General features: G+C 45.2%; 1 protein-coding gene across 3 annotated transcripts in view; it reads left to right on the forward strand.

The window, feature by feature from the left end:
* ift122 (intraflagellar transport 122 homolog (Chlamydomonas)) overlaps positions 1-17,282 on the forward strand; it is a 211,307-nt gene that overhangs the window by 171,862 nt on the left and 22,163 nt on the right. For all 3 annotated transcript variants that reach the window (XR_013886242.1, XM_080184780.1, XM_080184790.1), the window contains exons 24-25: positions 1,748-1,913; positions 4,606-4,717. Coding sequence is in view for 2 of the 3 variants with exons in the window: in XM_080184780.1 (XP_080040906.1) it covers positions 1,748-1,913; positions 4,606-4,717 (278 nt within the window). In the remaining variant the exon portion in view is untranslated. The remainder of the gene's footprint in view (positions 1-1,747; positions 1,914-4,605; positions 4,718-17,282) is intronic.

A 17,282-nucleotide genomic window follows, 5' to 3' on the forward strand; every position in this document is an offset into this window, starting at 1 on the left:
TTTCTCTGCTTTATAGTTACAGACCACTAAGCAGGCAGAAAAAGCCTCGAGTAAGAGCTGTGTAACTGTGATAATATTGAGTAAACACACCATGTCAGAGGTATACACTCTTCTGAGCTTCTGAGTGCTCTCTCCACTTGTTGTGCTTGTTCTAATTTTACCATATCATAAACTTACTCCTGGAGATTAATTTTACCAGTTTGTTCCATTCCTTCTCAATCCTTCAGAACCTGAGACAGGGATTTTCCATGCCCATTCAAGTCAGGCGGGTTTCGCAATGCGAACAGAAAATATTGCAACTAGACCAAAATCACTTTTCATGTTGGTGTGAAAACAGAAAGCAATTGTCCCTCTGTCCTATGTCAGTGATAGGCCACATTCCCCACCGTTCAACGTTGGCAAACTCATTGCAGTAAATTAACATCTCATAATTGGGTCCAACTGCTGAAATCATGCCTCCATGTCAACTAATGCCTTCATGGTGATGTGATGTCAGAATGGAGTGAAGCACAATTGGTCTCAGGAATGCACTTGGTACTCCCAGGGAAGTTAGGAGGTGAACACAATGCTCAGTGGGAAGAGGAGCATGCCAGGAAGTGCCAGTTTGATGCCAGGGCGTGCATCTGGATGAAGATTGTTTCATGGTGTGCTCGCTCTGCGTTGGGGTGGCCCATAAAAATGGATCCAGCTTAATTGATTCACTGAGTTGATGGTGGATTAAGGGAATCAGAAGCCACCTGCTAGCAGTATCACATGGAGCCTCTGTCTGACTTCTTTTTCTTCAAAGTCCTGCATTGTTTGATAGGAAAAGCCACAGTTGCTGTTGGTGGCCTCAGTGCCATTTTTCTTACCTGACAATAGTGTTGCCAATATCAGAGAAAATTTTACTCTGAGTTTTGTTGAGCTATGCTTGCATGGGTTTTTTTTTAATTCCTTAATTCTAATCAAAAAAGCCAATTCAAATCAAATCCACCAAGGTCACCATATGAGAGTCAAACAAGCAAGACATTGGATCCCACCTTGGGTTTGATCAATCAAGATCCAAGCTGACAGGAGGAGGCATAACAACCCTTCTCAGGCTTAATCTGATCCTTCATCTTAGTGAAAAGCCCGAGATGGCTTTGAAAAATTGCATCAGGTAAAGCCCTGGTTTAACCTCATTAGCTGCCTGATCCATTACTCTACCTAGCTTAGGCAAACCATGATTGCAGGTGTCAGCACACCCCAAGAGGGCTAACCTCATCCCCTCCCCGATCTCTTGTGTGAGGCAACATAACGAGTGTTAGCGGAGTTTCAACTGAGAAGGTTGACAGTCGAACCTAATTTTATCTTCTCTCAATATTCGCGTGTGCTACTTTGCCAGATAGTGATCAGGAGCAACATTCCTAGATGAGGCCAGTTGGATCACTCCAATTGAAATCAGCCAACTCAGCATGTACTCAAACATGGGAGTTTTTATATGGCTTTGTGCTCTACCAGGTAGTACCATTACCCACTTGGTTATTAATTGGATGCTCACTTGGATTGAAATCACATTGTATGGTATTAGTAATGGAGATGTCATTGTGAAAGCCATCTTTAATATACTTTTGAAACAGAAGACAAAGAATTTCAATATTATAGTGTGCTTTCATATAGATGTTAACTCTTCAGTGACTGATATTGTGCAACATGATTTAGTTCAGTTCCATTTAGTAGAATTTCTGAAGAGAAATGATTGTACCGTGTATTCCTTAACTATTAACAGTAATACTTTATATGCTCTAGCAAAACAAAGTAAGGCGTTGGGTGCATACAAACTCGCCCGGCATGCTTATGACAAGCTGCAGGGCCTGCGCATTCCTGCCAGGTTTCAGGAGTCCATTGAGCTAGGTAGCCTGACAATTCGGTCCAAGCCATTCCATGACAGTGAGGTAAGGAGCTTCATCAGCTACTGGTTGCAGTGCAGTAGGGCATTTAAAAATAATCCTTTGTCTTGAAAGTAATTTAAGATCTTCTTTGTCTCAGTGAGTAGGGGAATGTTGTCAAACTTGGGTGCAGTGATAGTGTTATGAGCTGTTAGCTACAGATGGAGGGATTTTCTGTAGTCACTACTTATTGCAGGACACATTGGGCAGGATTCTTTGAATTGGTGTGAATAGACACAGTGAATCTGGTGGGAGCCATAAAGTCAGAAACCTGTCAGCATAAAACCCCGTTGCAATTCCTCCAAAGGCAGGTTAATGGCAGGTTTGTATTCCCACTGGCAGTTGGCCTAAATGCCATTTGCATTTCATGATTGTTCATTAAGGCAGCTGCTCGCCATCATCCCATCAAGCCTTGCAATCATTGGAAAATGACTTCACTTTGAGATGAGTGCAAAAACTTTCTGTCACTGCGCTCCTGATGTGCTCTCCAGCCAGGGTAGACTGGTTTCTGCCACTGGGGAATTCTGTACTTTTGTTATATATCTACACCCTGGACTTGCATATATAGAGCATACCTACAGATGGCAGGAAACTCATGAATGTTGTCAGCAGTGACAAGGATAGTGACAGACTTCAATAGGATAGATGGATAGTAAGGCAATAAGTGATTCGTTTTGGCAGGAAATGCGAGGCAATTCAAATAATACAATTTTATAAGGATGTGGGGGTATGTATACAGAAGCGTTTGAATGTGATGTAACAAGTTACTAAAGCTCTTAAAAAGTACAGGATTCTCAGCTTTATAACTAGAGATATGGAGCAGAAAAGCAAGCAAGTTAAAAAGCACTAGTTCACCCCAGCTGAATGAGTCCAATTCTGGATCTCACACATCAGAAAGGATGTCAGGACCTTAGTGAGGGTGGAGAGAAGATGAAAGACTTCATTTTCTCGGAGTGTTGGAGAAATGTTTGTTCCCCTTAAGTGCAGGGAAGGTTAAAATGAGATTTAATAGAGGTGGTCAAAGTCTTGAAGGATTTTGATAACATAAATAAGTGAAACTACTCCATTGGCAGAAAGGTCAGTAGTCACAGGAGACAGATTATAATTGGCAGAATAATTGAAGGTAACATGCAAAAACATTTCTTACACAGTGAGTGTAGGATGTGGGATGCATTACCTGATTAGAATGGTGAAGTAGATTCAGTACTATGTACCTAAATGGATTTGGATAAATTCTTGAAAGGGAAAACATTTGCCTGACTATGGGAAAAGATCAGAATGGTGGGATTAATTGTATAGCTTTTTCAAAGATCTAGCACATATGTGATGGATTGCATTGGGTAACATGGTGGCACAGTGGTTAGCATTACTATCTCTCAGCCCAAGGACCTGGGTTCAAATCCGGCCTTCGGTGACTGTCTGTGTAAAGTTTGCACATTTTCCCCGTGCCTGCATGGGTTTCCTCCAGTTTCCTCCCATAGTCCAAAGATTTACAGGTTAGGTGGATTGGCCATGCTAAATTACCCTTTAGTGTCCTAAGATGTGTAGGTTAGATGGATTAGCCATGGGAAATATGTGGGTTACAAGGCTAAGAGTCGGGGAGTGGGCCTGGGTTAAGATGCTCTTTTGGACAGTTAATAAAGTAAAGTTTATTTCTTAGTCATAAGTAAGGTGTACGTAAACACTGCAATGAAGTTAGTGTGGAATTCTCCTACAGACTCAATGGGCTGAATGACCTTCTTCTGCACTGTAGGGATTCTATGGAATAACTTGCTCCTGTGCTGAAGTATTCTATAATGTTATGGAATATGCTCCTGTAGATATCATCTGCTTTACTGTAAGAGACACCTCAAATACATGAATGCTTTTTTTTGAAGAGAACAAATGGTTTCAACAAGGAAATTTTAACTTGAGTAATATTTTTACATTGATACAAGTAAATTTACTGATTTCAAGCTCTCAAGTTGGAGCCACATTGTTGCAGCACTGTCCCTGGATCTGTCGTCTATTCAAAGTGTCTTTTCTTCAAACTGTGCTCCCTTTAAGCACAGACTGCAGATGGGAATGTAGAATCAGAATTTAGACTTGGCCTATAGATTAGCTCCATCCGGAACAGTGAATTACTATATTCCATACACAAAAGGAAATGGAAAAAGTCTAATGAGCAGAATTAAGCTTGAAAATTCCTCTGTCTATTGAGGCAAAAAAGAGAAACTTTGCAAGCTGGATGGTATCAGCGTCACCTGTTCCATTCCATTCCTCGTTTTTATTCTTATGCTTTTCTTGTCTTTAACATTTCTGAGGCCTAATTTCAACTCTTCCTTCACCACAGAGATCTCATCTTTATGAGGATATATTTTATTATTCTTTAAAAAAGTAGGGCCTCTGAGTAAAGTTCAAGGAACTGTTACAGATGGGGGAATAAGAAATATGACTGAGTTTCAAAAAGGAACAGACAGGTTTTTGTCAACAGATGGGTTTAAGAGATATTACACCGCAAGAATGTTGTGGAAAAAAGTGGGCTGAAGGATTTTTTCCTGCCTAAAGCTATGCTAATAACAAGTCAAAGTAAATGAAGTGGACAAGTCATCCTTAAGGACCTTTGTCCAGCATTGTTGCTGTTGCTTTTTTAACATGTGTTTGAGTCTTGCTGACTCTCTTTGCATTTTGTGTAATTGCCTGTTCTATTTGTTCACAGGACTTTGTACCTATGTGCTATAGGTGTTCGACTAATAACCCACTACTCAACAACCAGGGAAATGTGTGCATCAACTGTCGGCAGCCCTTTGTGTTCTCTGCTTCCTCTTATGGTGAGTTTACTGTATGCTGACTATAGCATAGTCTGTTTGTATTGACTGCCCTGAGGTTAGGTTGTAGTTGGTTTATAAACATTTTATTAATGTGGAACTTTTAAAATTTGAAGCAATTCTTAACTAAACTGGAAGTAAAATCTCTCAGAAAATTAAGGTTCACTTGGGGAGTTTGCACACATCACAGCTTAAAATAGTAGCAAAAGCTGACCACACAGCTTCAAGAAAGAGTATGCAGCTGACAACTCAAAAATAACTATTAATATTGATAGAAATTTGTCCAACTGCTGACCATCAAAGCATCTCTCCTCTGCTGCTTGATAGTAGACTCATTTTGTTCTTTTAATTGAGTATTTCCATCCTTTCAACCAGACAAATCAGCCTCCCACACAAGTCAAATATCCATTGCAACTGTTGGGAACTAGACTTTATTTTTGAACCGTTAAAACACTTGCCTTTTGAGTCGATCAATGTGGTGAGGTCATAAGATGGCGTGAGAAGCAAAAAATGAGAAACGCGCCCATGTTCCCGTCGATTCCCATTTTACCAGACACTTTTTCCAGAAGTGATCAGGACTGCACCCAAAATGGGTGAGATGCCAATTTGCATGTATCTCAATATCATTAGCGAGTTCGACACAGTTGTTCCCCCCTCACATCATGCCGACGAGAAAAACACTTGCTCTATAAAAGCCTGTTTCAGGCACTGCAGTGACGAAGACAAGCAAGGAAGTGAGTACCACTGAGCACCGACCTTTGGAGTGCAGGGGGTAATCCTTGCTGTGACTGTGGTATTGTGGTGAGGTGGGGAGGCTTGTGCTCATAGGGATCCTGAGCTTGGGTGGGAACTGGTGCCATGCGCATTCCCCTAGTTGCTGAGCGGACCCTTGGTAATGAGGATCGCCAGCAACCCCACTTATGTCGCCATGGTATCCTTCCATCTGTCTGCTACACATGCTGTCTGGCTGACTGCTGGCGTTCCATCCCAGGCCTCACTAATGCAAACAAGCAACAGATCTGTCAGCTGTTGCTCCAAGAAGGGAGCTGTGCAGTTGTTAAAATGGCTCCTCACACTACATGGCCTACCCTCGACAGGAACCCATCCTATGATAGTCACAAGTGTGCCCCTCCTCCATCTATCTGAACTGCAAGCCATTCCTGGGAGACACTACACCAGACATCCAGGTAGGTGCACCCATGTCTATGCTTCAAGTGTTCCCCAACCCCCAGCAGCCACCCATACGCTTTCTGTGCCCCACATGTGAGGATGCAGTAATGGGACGTCAAGGTGGAGCATGGCACCAAGGATGATGTCGGCTTGCCACCATCCACACTCATTTGGGACTCAGGTTGCGGGGAGGGAGTCATGTCCTGGGTTGGATAATCTCACAGAATTTTTCTCTCTCCCCCTCTTTCCCCTCCCCACCCTCAGCCCCCACTACCCACCCACACCCCCAAACCAAAGATGATTTTGGCATGGAGCCAATAGACTTGGCAGTCATTCTTGTGACTGCGAAGAAGGGGGAGGGAGACATGTACACACCGCAAGGCCAGCCCCGGCCAGTGACTACAGCAGGAGGACAAGGAGCTGCCAGTTGGGGGCAGGGGTGGGCACCCAGCGGTCTGAGAGGAGAGCGAGGACAATGAGGAGGCGGAGACCCTGGCATTTCAAGGCGCACATGTCCTTCGAAGAACTCCTGGATGGCATGTGTCTTCACTGCTCCAGCTCAGCAATGAGACATTGCGGCACTTGTCAGGTCCTCACGGACTTACTGCCTCGTGATACAGGGGCCACTGCTCCTGGTGGTGGTGAAGATTACAGTGGCCCTCTAAGTTTAAGCCATGAGGTCCTTCCAGGCCACTAATTGGGACCTATATAAGGTTTCCCAGTCCTCAGTCCACAAGTATGTCCATGAAGTGACAGACACCCTGTTGGCCGGGCAGGTCAGTATATCCATTGTGCCAGGCCATCAGGAAGCCCGAGCCACAGGCTTTGCCACCATTGCCAGGATGCCAAATGCGCAGGTGGCAATTGATTTCATGCATGTCGCCCTGCAGTCCCCAAAACGTCATACACTGTGGTTTGTTAGCAGAAATGGGTTTCACTCGTTGAATATTCAGATGAACTTCATGCACATGCGTGCACATCACCCAGGCTGCGTGTACAATAGCTTCATTTTGCAGAATTCTCCGGCCTGTTCACAGACCAACTCTGGCTGCCAGGATGGCTCCTGGGGGACAAGGACTACCCGGTAAAAACTTGGCTGATGACGCCAGTACAGAGGCCGGAGACTGAGGTGGAGGCCTATTATAATGAAGCCTACATTGCCTGGTCCATCATTGAGTAGGTCATCGGGCTCCTAAAGATGCAATTCTGCTGCCTGGACTACTCTGGCAGGGTTCTCCAGTACAATCTCCTGAGAGTCTCCTGCATCATCATGGTCTGCTGTGCGTTCCACATTCTGATAGAGCAGCAGGGAGGCATCCTGGAGAAGGAGCGGGGCGACCTTGCAGATGTTCCTGGGGTAGAGGGGGTCTAGAAGTATGTAGCGGAGGACAAGGCCGAAGAGGATCCAGGGGATGGAGAAAAAGCAGCAGCAAGGGTCTGGGCAGGGCAAGGTGGTGAGGGAGGCCTTCATCACCTCAAGATTCTCAGACTAGGGGGAATGCAGTGCATCAGCAGCAAACCCCACCCCCACCCCCAGTAGCCTGCAACCCTCCAATCCTTGTCCGTACCTCCTGACATGGGTCCCTTTGGTGTGACATTAGTGTCACATGATGTCACATTGCCATCATTTGCTTGGAGGGAGGGACATGGTCCCAGGATCCAGAATGTGCTGGGAATGCCATGCCAGATTGTGTGACACATTGGGGCTGCAGGACACCCACTGCTGGTACAATTTGGCATGAGCGCTTGTAGTCCTACATCATTTAGAGGTATGGTGCTGGGATATGGGGTCTCTCACATGCAAAGCGATGTCCTAAGCCCCTCTGGGATCAATTGGGGTATGCTCTCATTCCTGTGGCAGGCAGATCACAGACAGGTTAGTCACAGCTCTGGGTACAATAACATTTATCGGTGAAACTAACACTGCTGATACTAACAGTGCAGAAACTAACATGAAGTGCTGATATTTAACAGTGCCATAGAACAGGTAGATGTGATCATTAACAGTGTCTATTTCCCTAAACCTAATTAGTACAGTCCTCCATCCATGCCCTCTTGGTAACCCTGCAACTTTATTAACCTTGCGTGGCCCAGTGCTACGTCGATGTGTCACCGCAGGATGTACATTGGAAGTGGAGGCCCTCAGCTGCGTTCCATGCCTCATGGCCTGTGATGCACTTGGCGTGGATCCCCTGGAACGGTGGGACCTGGAGGACCTGTCATGGACTAACTACCCTTGAGATGCACCTTGAGACGGCCAGAGTCTCCCAGCCTCGGCATGAGTTCCAGTTTTCCTCCTCCCTCTAGGTGCCAGTAGATCCTGGGTTATTCCATGGGATGGCAGAGCAGCAGGACTGAGTTCCAGAAGCCCCGGCGTCACCTGGCCTTGCCAGTCCTGGAGACCCAACTATGTTCATCCCCCAGTACGTGAGCTCGGCAATGGCCCCCTGAGTCTGGCCAAGGTCTTGAAGCCCACGGTAAGAGCCTTCTGGGACTGGCCCAAGCTCTGGAGCCCCTCAGCGATGGCCCACTGTGACTGGGCCATGCTCTCAAAGTCCACAGACATAACCTGCTTGTCTCCAGAATGCTCCCAAGGCCCTCAGCCCTGGTTTGCTGTGACTCGGTCATGTCTTAGACCCTACCACATGTGTGACCTTTTCCTGACCCAGGCTTTTCACTGCGGGCGCTACCCTTAGTGTTGGCCAGGGCACTACACTGTACCAGCACCATCACCTGCATCTGAAGGCTATGAACAGCCTTACAGTTGCTGCAGTCCCTCCTGCATTCCAGGGCTCTGCTGCTTCATCCCCAGCAGCTTCGGGAGAAATAATTGCAGCAGTCCAACATCTGGCTTGGGGCCACTTGTATACTTGCCTCCAACAGCCCGCTGCATGCAGGAAGCCTCAGACGTTCCCACTTCCACATCAGTGGCTTGTTGTGTGCACCAGCGAGTGACCTAAAAGCCTCACCATTAACTTGTATCAGCAAGGTGATAGCGTCCACAGTGATAGATTGTGTGGTGGAAACCTGTGTCGACTGACTGGTGCTGGCCTCAGAGGTTTCCACAGAGCCTTCTTCCGAGTATCCTCCTCAGGCCTCAGCGATGTCAGACAGGCCGGGTGCATCGGGGTTGTTCCCTGCAACAACGGACACAAAGTTAAATGCAGGGAAGGGCAAATATCTAGGCAGCATGTCACTTACTTGACATATGTCGTATGAATTAAGGATTGATGGATGCTCACTTCTATGTTGCATGCCGACCAAACTCAGGTAAGGTCCTGTCCTCCTCCTCCCCTGCCAGATCCAGGGCTGTCTTATCAAAGGGACTGAGAATTCACAGGTCAAGTACCCTACCCTCTGTCTTTTGCTGTTGGTGGTTATGGGCCATCTCTTGTGGGGGACAAAAGGAGGATTGATGGGGGTGGGGACAGTTGGGTGGGGGCTGTGCCTTGGCAAGCAGAGTTGTGACAGAGTGTACCAGACGGATCAGAGGCAGGTGCTAGAGGGTCAGGTGCTGGAAGGTCCATGGGATGAAATGGGGTGAATGGACATTGCAGGCAGGATATTTGGGACCAATGCCAAGGCGGAATGGATACTCACCTTTGCTGCCCGAATGAAATAATTCATTTTTTCCAGTACTGACAGCCAATCCTATGTGCCAGTGGACAGGCACTGACTGCCACCACCACCATCTTTCAGGTCACGTTCGGCTTGCTGCCCGTCGGAGGGAAGAATGTGTCCTTCCTCTGCTCCGTTGCATCTAGCATATGGTCCAGCCCTCCCTCGGTAAACCTGGGAGCAGTTCTTCAAGGTGGCATCTCTTTGGCGTGACTGCCTGTGTGTCTATTGTTAAAGCTTATATGGAACTCTACCTCGTTAAGGGAGTTCAATTTGAGTGAGTCATGCACCCAGAGCATCCATTCCAATGACAATCACTAGAGGCTGCTTTGTTGCAAAAAGGGGGGAAGGAAAGAACAACTCTGCAGAGATGCTGATGCAGGGAAAGGGGAAAACTCTACAGCGGTACGGATCAGAGAGGGGGGAAGGGGGAACTCTGCAAGAGCAGTAATCAGGGAGGGGGAGTTCTGCTGGGGTGGTGATTGATGGGGGCTGAAATGTGCAAGGATGTTGATCAGGTAGGAGGTAAAATCTGCAGGGATGGTGATTGGGGATGGGAGATCTCTGCAGAGGTGCTGATTGGGCAGGGCAGAGAGGGGGGGAGATCTGCAGGGTTTGCTATCAGTGGTAGAGGGTGGGGATGACAGCGGGGGAGATTGACGGGCACGGGGTGAGCGGTGGAGGATTGTGTGAGAGCGATGGTTTCCCATGTCCATGGCGGCTGGGGACAGAGGACCTCCCAGTACAATGGGAGAGCAGGGAGCCTGTGCAATGGCGCCCCAAGAGCTCTCAACCAGCTTCCCCGGCGAGTTCATGATCGCCCAGCCATAAGAACATAAGAAATAGGAGCAGGAGTAGGCCATCTAGCCCTTCGAGCCTGCCCCGCCATTCAATAAGATCATGGCTGATCTGAAGTGGCTCAGTTCCACTTTCCCGCTTTCTCCCCATAACCCTTAATTCCCTTGCCTACCAAAAACCTATCTATCCGTGTCTTAAATATGTTTAGCGAGGTAGCCTCCACCACTTCAATGGGCAGAGAATTCCAGAGATTCACCACCCTTTGAGTGAAGAAGTTCCTCCTCAACTCTGTTCTAAACTGCCTCCTCCCCTTATCTTGAGGCTGTGCCCTCTAGTCCTGCTGTCCTTTCTGAGTGGGAAGAATCTCTCTACCTCTACCCTAACCATCCCCTTCATTATCTTATACGTCTCTATAAGATCCCCCCTCATCCTTCTAAACTCCAACGAGTACAGACCCAGTCTATTCAGCCTCTCTTCATAGTCCAACCCGCTCATCTCTGGTATCAGCCTAGTGAACCTCCTCTGCACTCCTTCCAAGGCCAAAATGTCCTTGCGCAAGTGCGGCGACCAAAACTGTACACAGTACCCCAGCTGTGGCCTCACCAGTGCCCTGTACAGTTGTAGCAAGACCTCCCTGCTTTTATATTCTATCCCCCTCGCTATAAAGGCCAGCATCCCATTCGCCTTCCTGATCACCTGCTGCACCTGCAGACTGGGTTTTTGTGACTCATGCACAAGGACCCCCAGGTCCCTCAGCACCGTAGCATGCTGCAGCTTTTCGCCCTTTAAATAGTAATCCCTCCTACTATTATTCCTGCCAAAGTGGATAACCTCACACTTGCTAACATTGTACTCCATCTGCCAGGTCCTCACCCACTCGCTCAGCCTATCTAGATCCCTCTGCAGACTTTCCACACCCTCTGCACAAATTGCTTTTCCACTTATCTTTGTGTCATCAGCAAATTTCGTTACCCTACACTCAGCCCCCTCCTCCAGATCATCTATATAAATGGTAAATAGTTGAGGCCCCAGTACCGATCCCTGCGGCACTCCACTAGTCAGCAACCGCCAATCAGAATAGCACCCATTGATACCAACTCTCTGCCTCCTGTTAGACAACCAATCCTCTATCCACGCTAACACCTTACCCCCAACTCCGTGCCCCCTAACCTTCTGAAGCAACCTTTTGTGCGGCACCTTATCAAACGCCTTCTGAAAATCGAGAAACACTACATCCACCGGTTCCCCTCTGTCTATTGCACTAGTCACATCCTCATAGAATTCCAATAAATTTGTCAGACACGACTTCCCCTTAACGAATCCGTGCTGCGTCTGCTCTATCAAACAGCCCCTCTCCTGTTCTCAAGAAGCGCATCCTGACACTTTCCTTGTACTAACTGCCATAAGATTGTGACTCACAGTTCTTTGTTCTGTGAGTTTTGGGAGGTGCTTGCCCCAAATGTTTCTAGCTCTTTGCACAAAAGCTTCTTTTGACAGGACTTGGAAAGTACTCCAAAGTTGTTGAACTTGGGGCAGGCAAGAAATTACGAATGAGGTTAGTGATGCCTCACTAGCAGGATTGTCTGTAACTGGTTGCTAAGCCCATTGAAGGCAGAAGAAAGGACAACTCCTGTCTCTATTGGCAGAGATTCCCCTTAGAGGTCTTTGGAGCTTCAATGTAGATGCTTTTGGAGTAGCAATGTAGCAACGGCTGCAGTGCAATAAAACCATCTTCCAATATATTTAATTCATTTATCTTATATTGCCTTTCAGGCATGCTCCAAGGCTGGATACTCTTTCAAAAACAGAACATACATGCTCTGTTTCTTCAGCTGTGTCCTGAGTCTTTATGATGTGGAGATGCCGGTGTTGGACTGAGGTAAAACACAAAGAAATCCCACAACACCAGTTTAAAGTCCAAACAGGTTTATTTGTAGCAAACGCCGCAAACCTTCGGGACAGCCTGTCCCTTCATCAGGTGGCTGGGAGTTCTGGTCATAAAAATGACACAAAGACACAAACTCAATTTACATGCATAATAATTGGAATGTGAGTCTTTACAGCTAATCAATTCTTAAAGGTACAGACAATGTGAGTGGAAAGAGCTTTAAGCACAGGTTAAAGAGATGTGTATTGTTTCCAGACAGGACAGTTAGTGAGATTTTGCAAGTCCAAGCAAGTTGTGGGGGGTTACAGATAGTGTGATATGAACCCAAGATCCCAATTGAGGCCGTTCTCATGTGTGCAGAACTTGGCTATCAGTCTCTGCTCAGTGACTCTGCGCTGTTGTGTGTCATGAAGGCTGTCTTGGAGAACGCTTACCCAAAGGTCAGAGGCCGAATGCCTGTGACTGCTGAAGTGTTCCCCAACACTTGGCAATCACGAGGCAAGACTGTTCTGTTCCTGTTGGGGAACACTTCAGTGGTCATGGGCATTCGGCCTCTGACCTTTGGGTAAGTGTTCTCCAAGGTGGCCTTCACGACACATGACAGCGCAGAGTCGCTGAGCAGAGACTGATAGCCAAGTTCCACACACATGAGAACAGCCTCAACCAGGATTTTGGGTTCATGTCACACTATCTGTAACCCCTACAACTTGCCTGGACTTGCAAAATCTCACTAACTTTCCTGTCTGGAAACAATATACATCTCTTTAACCTGTGCTTAAAGCTCTTTCCACTCACATTGTCTGTAGCTTTAAGAATTGATTAGCTGAAAAGACTCACATTCCAATTATTATGCATGTAAATTGAGTTTGTGTCTTTGTGTCATTTTTACGACCAGAACTCCCAGCCACCTGACAAAGGGACAGGCTGTCCCGAAAGCTTGCGGCGTTTGCTACAAATAAACCTGTTTGGACTTCAAACTGGTGTTGTGGGATTTCTTTGTGTTTTACCTCAGTCCAACGCCAGCAATGTCTTTCTTCTCATGCATCCACCAGCTAATCCTGCTCAGTAGTGCTTTTTCCTCTGTCACCTAGTGCACTCCAATGCAGTGTACTGAACAGTTGTATCGCTGTTCTGTTACTGGGCCAAAATCCTGGAGCTCTTTTCCCAGCAGCACCATAAGTGTACCAACACCACACAGTCTACAGCAATTTTAGGCACCATCTTCTCAAAGGCAGTTAGGGATGGGCAATAAATGCAGGCCCAGCCAGCAACGTCCACATTTAGTGAAATAATTTTAAAAACAGGCAGATACAGCTGCAGGGGGGAGGGGGGTGGGCAGAGCAGGCAGGCATGTGAATTCATCATTTATAAAAGCAAGAGAGGTTAAATTGGTTCCTTGCTACTTTTAGTTTCGAGAAACGAGAGTTTCATGATGTGGTCAGAGACAGTTAAAAGGGAATCTGGTACAGGATAGACCATTTAGGATGAAGGTGAGGAGACATTTCTTCACCCAAAGTGCGGTGAGCCTGTGGATAAAAGCAAGAGAGGTTAAATTGGTTCCTTGCTACTTTTAGTTTCGAGAAACGAGAGTTTCACGATGTGGTCAGAGACAGTTAAAAGGGAATCTGGTACAGGATAGACCATTTAGGATGAAGGTGAGGAGACATTTCTTCACCCAAAGTGCGGTGAGCCTGTGGAATTCATTATCACAGGAAGTAGTTGATGCCAAAACATTGAATGTATTCAAGAGGCGGATGGATAAAGCACTTGGAGTGAGTAGGATCAAAGGCTATGGGGACAAAGCAGGATAATGCTGTTAAGTTGGATGATCAGCCATGATCATAATGAATGGCGGAGCAGCTTGAAGAGCTAAATGGTCTCTTCCTGCTCCTATCTTTTATGTTTCTATGTTTCTTTGGAGGCCGTCAAATGATCTCATTGGCATTGATGGGAAGAAGTTCAAGTCATGTAATGTGATGTGTGTAGAGTGTTATTCTCAGGTGTAGGCAAGCTTAGTATAGTGCATTTGCAAAGATGCAACAGGTTTCTCTTGTTTTGCCTGTTCTGATAAGGTCATTAACCTATTTTTGACACTGACGTCTAGGCTCACTGCCCTGGCCACCTGCCATCTAGTTCTTTCACTGGGACCTCAAGCAATTTATTTTCCATTTGACTTACCTGACATCATGCAGCATCTGAAAATTGAAAGCTTTCTGCCTCATGTAGAAATAAAATACTGTGTTGAAAAATTGAAATGAAAATAAAGTGGTGAAAATGCTCAGAGAGTTGGATAGGATTTGTGAAGATTAACAGATTTAATTAATGTTTCAGGTCAAAATGACATTTCATCAGAACTTTCTGCCCCACTGTTGACTCCACAAGTGCTCACTTTCTGATTTAATTGTCTGTGAAAAGCTGTCTTTTACCAAATAAGCTTTAACACAATCTAAACGCATTGCAAATGAGGCATTCCAGCACTCAGGTTGGCCAATGCATTTTTTGATTTCCCCATACTTTTTAGTGCATTGGCTCTTTACCAATGTACACTTTCGGAGGTAGCTTCCCACACCTTGCCTAATTGGCCATTCGGTGAGAGCCTACATAGTTAGTGTTAGCAAGTTACCCAGCTTCACAGTTAGACCCCACCATGCTCTCAGGATCTCTGCACGAATACAATTCCAGTAGGTGCCTGCTGAAACAGACTATTCTTAGACCTGAGTTCAGTTGTGATAATTCTACTAAAGATCAAGACAGACTGGGTACAGACCCTGAGATCATCCTGGTCTGTGACTCCTTAACCTTGAAGTGAGCTCCCATTTTACATAATTTATTCTCACGTGGAAGACAAACTGTCTATGTGTTTGTGCATTTTCAGTTTTGCTTCAGTGCAGCATAATATTTGTCCACATCCTAATGTAAGCTATTACAGCCCCTACTGTTCATTCGGTTTTACTGAAACAAATCTAATGAGAGTGACCACTCTCTCGCGTCTGAGTCAAACATTTGTGGGTTTATACTCCTCCAGGATTACAGCACATAATCCAGGCTGATACTTCAAAGGAGTACTGAGAGAATGTTCTTGAGAAGAATAATAGCTCTGTTAACTCCCACATAGAAATCTCAGGGCACTATTTGAAATATGACAGGAATTCGTCTGGTTTCCTGGCTGATGGCTATCTCTTTATGACTTGCGGAACCTTGCATACAATTTAGCTGCTGCACTTTCCTACAAAATAACAGTGGCTGTAATCCATATCTTCAAGTACTTTTGATATCCTGAGGTCATGAAAATTCATTTTAAGTATCCTGTTTATTTAGCCCAATTAATTGAAATGTTTTGTTGCTGTGGACACAAATCCCAGACTGTTTCTTCTTCGGTATGGAAAAGTGTAGTAAAACATATAATCCGATTGCACGTATCCTCTAACAACCAGAATTAAGCAGTTAACAGGATCATCACAGATTATAGATTCTAATCCAGGTTACACTGACATTGGGTTTTCCCTTTTATGCTTAAGCAGTGATTTCTTTCCCCTCAGACCCATAAATTTTATTTATCCATTCACAGGATGTGGGCATTGCTGGTTGGGTAAGCATTTATTGTCCATCCCTAATTGTCCTTGAGAAGGTAGTGGTGAGCTGCGTTCTTGAACCACTGCAGTCCACCTGATGTAGGTACACCCACAGTGTTGTTAGGGAGGGCACTCCAGGATTTGGCCCCAGTGACAGTGAAGGAATAACGATATAGTTTCAAGTCAGGATTGTGGTTGGCTTGGAGGGGAACTTGGTGTTAGGAAAAATTGAATCAGGTTGCAACATTAGCTAGTCCAAATAGCTTTAGTCACTCTATTTAAATCTGCGCTATATAGAACGACTGTAGTAAAGTTTTTCCCAAGTGTGAACATATATTTAATTGTCAAGTAATAAATATTCAAACAGCTTAAAAAATGAAACAATAAATCAATTTTCCCCAATATCCTTAATTTTTAGTGAAAGCACGGAGTTGATGGATCTTATAAATCTCAATGATTATTTAATTTCAGCCTTAGATTTCTTGTTTTTTTTAATTTTTATTAGGATTTTTAAATCCTTTTAATATTGTGAAATTCTGCAGAATCAGGTGCCCTTCATGTAATTCACCTTGAATTTATTAGAGTGATAAATCCTCTTAGTTGCCAGGATACAGATCTTCTAACAAGATTAGCAGATCTAGTATTGTTTTTAGCTGATCTGTTTGACCATTTGAAGAGCATGACATATATGTATCGGGGATTTGTTCTGTGAATGCCTACGTGCAGTTCATTGTGACATACATTTCAAAGCATAATCTGTACTTAAAGCATACATTATAGGGAGATAAATCACTCCATATTATAAAGATCATATATATTTCAGCATTTTGTTGCCAAGTATTGGCTCAGCAAGTGTCTGCGTTGAAGAGTAAGCTAGATTATATGACTTTTTTCCAACACTTCAAGTAAAGTACAATGCATCTTTCTTTTGCTTTGGTTTTTGTTATTTTTTTGGGCCATTTGCACTTTGTGCTTGAGCTTTATAACCTAAGGTTAACTTTGGACCATAAATTTTTAAGTTTATTGTATTAGTGATACAAGTAGGCTGACATTAACACAACAATGAAGTTACTGTGAAAATCCCCTAGATGCCACACTCCGGTGCCTTTTCAGGTACATTGAGGGAGAATTTAGCATGGCCAATGCACCTAACCAGTGTGTTTGTCAAACTGTGGGAGGAAACCAGACCACCTGGAGGAAACCCATGCAGACAGGGAGAGAACGTACGATCTCCACACAGTGACCCATGCTGAGAATCAAACCCAAGTCCCTGGCGCTATGAGGCAACAGTGCTAACCACTGTGCCACCATGCCACTCCATCCAAAAGGGGATATAAGTAAAGAGGGATGGAAAACAAGATAACAAATGAGCCAAATGTGCAGCCTTATAAAACAATTTCCATTGCCATTTAAAATGGTTGCATTTCTTAAGTGACTTTCACAGAGCTGTTGGAGGGACTGCGTGAATTGGGACCACCACTGAGGCTCTGAAACGTCCAGTGTCACATGACAGCTGCTATCA

This window comes from Carcharhinus amblyrhynchos, chromosome 3, assembly GCF_965287045.1.
Source record: "Carcharhinus amblyrhynchos chromosome 3, sCarAmb.v2.hapA, whole genome shotgun sequence".
NCBI classification, from domain to species: domain Eukaryota; kingdom Metazoa; phylum Chordata; class Chondrichthyes; order Carcharhiniformes; family Carcharhinidae; genus Carcharhinus; species Carcharhinus amblyrhynchos.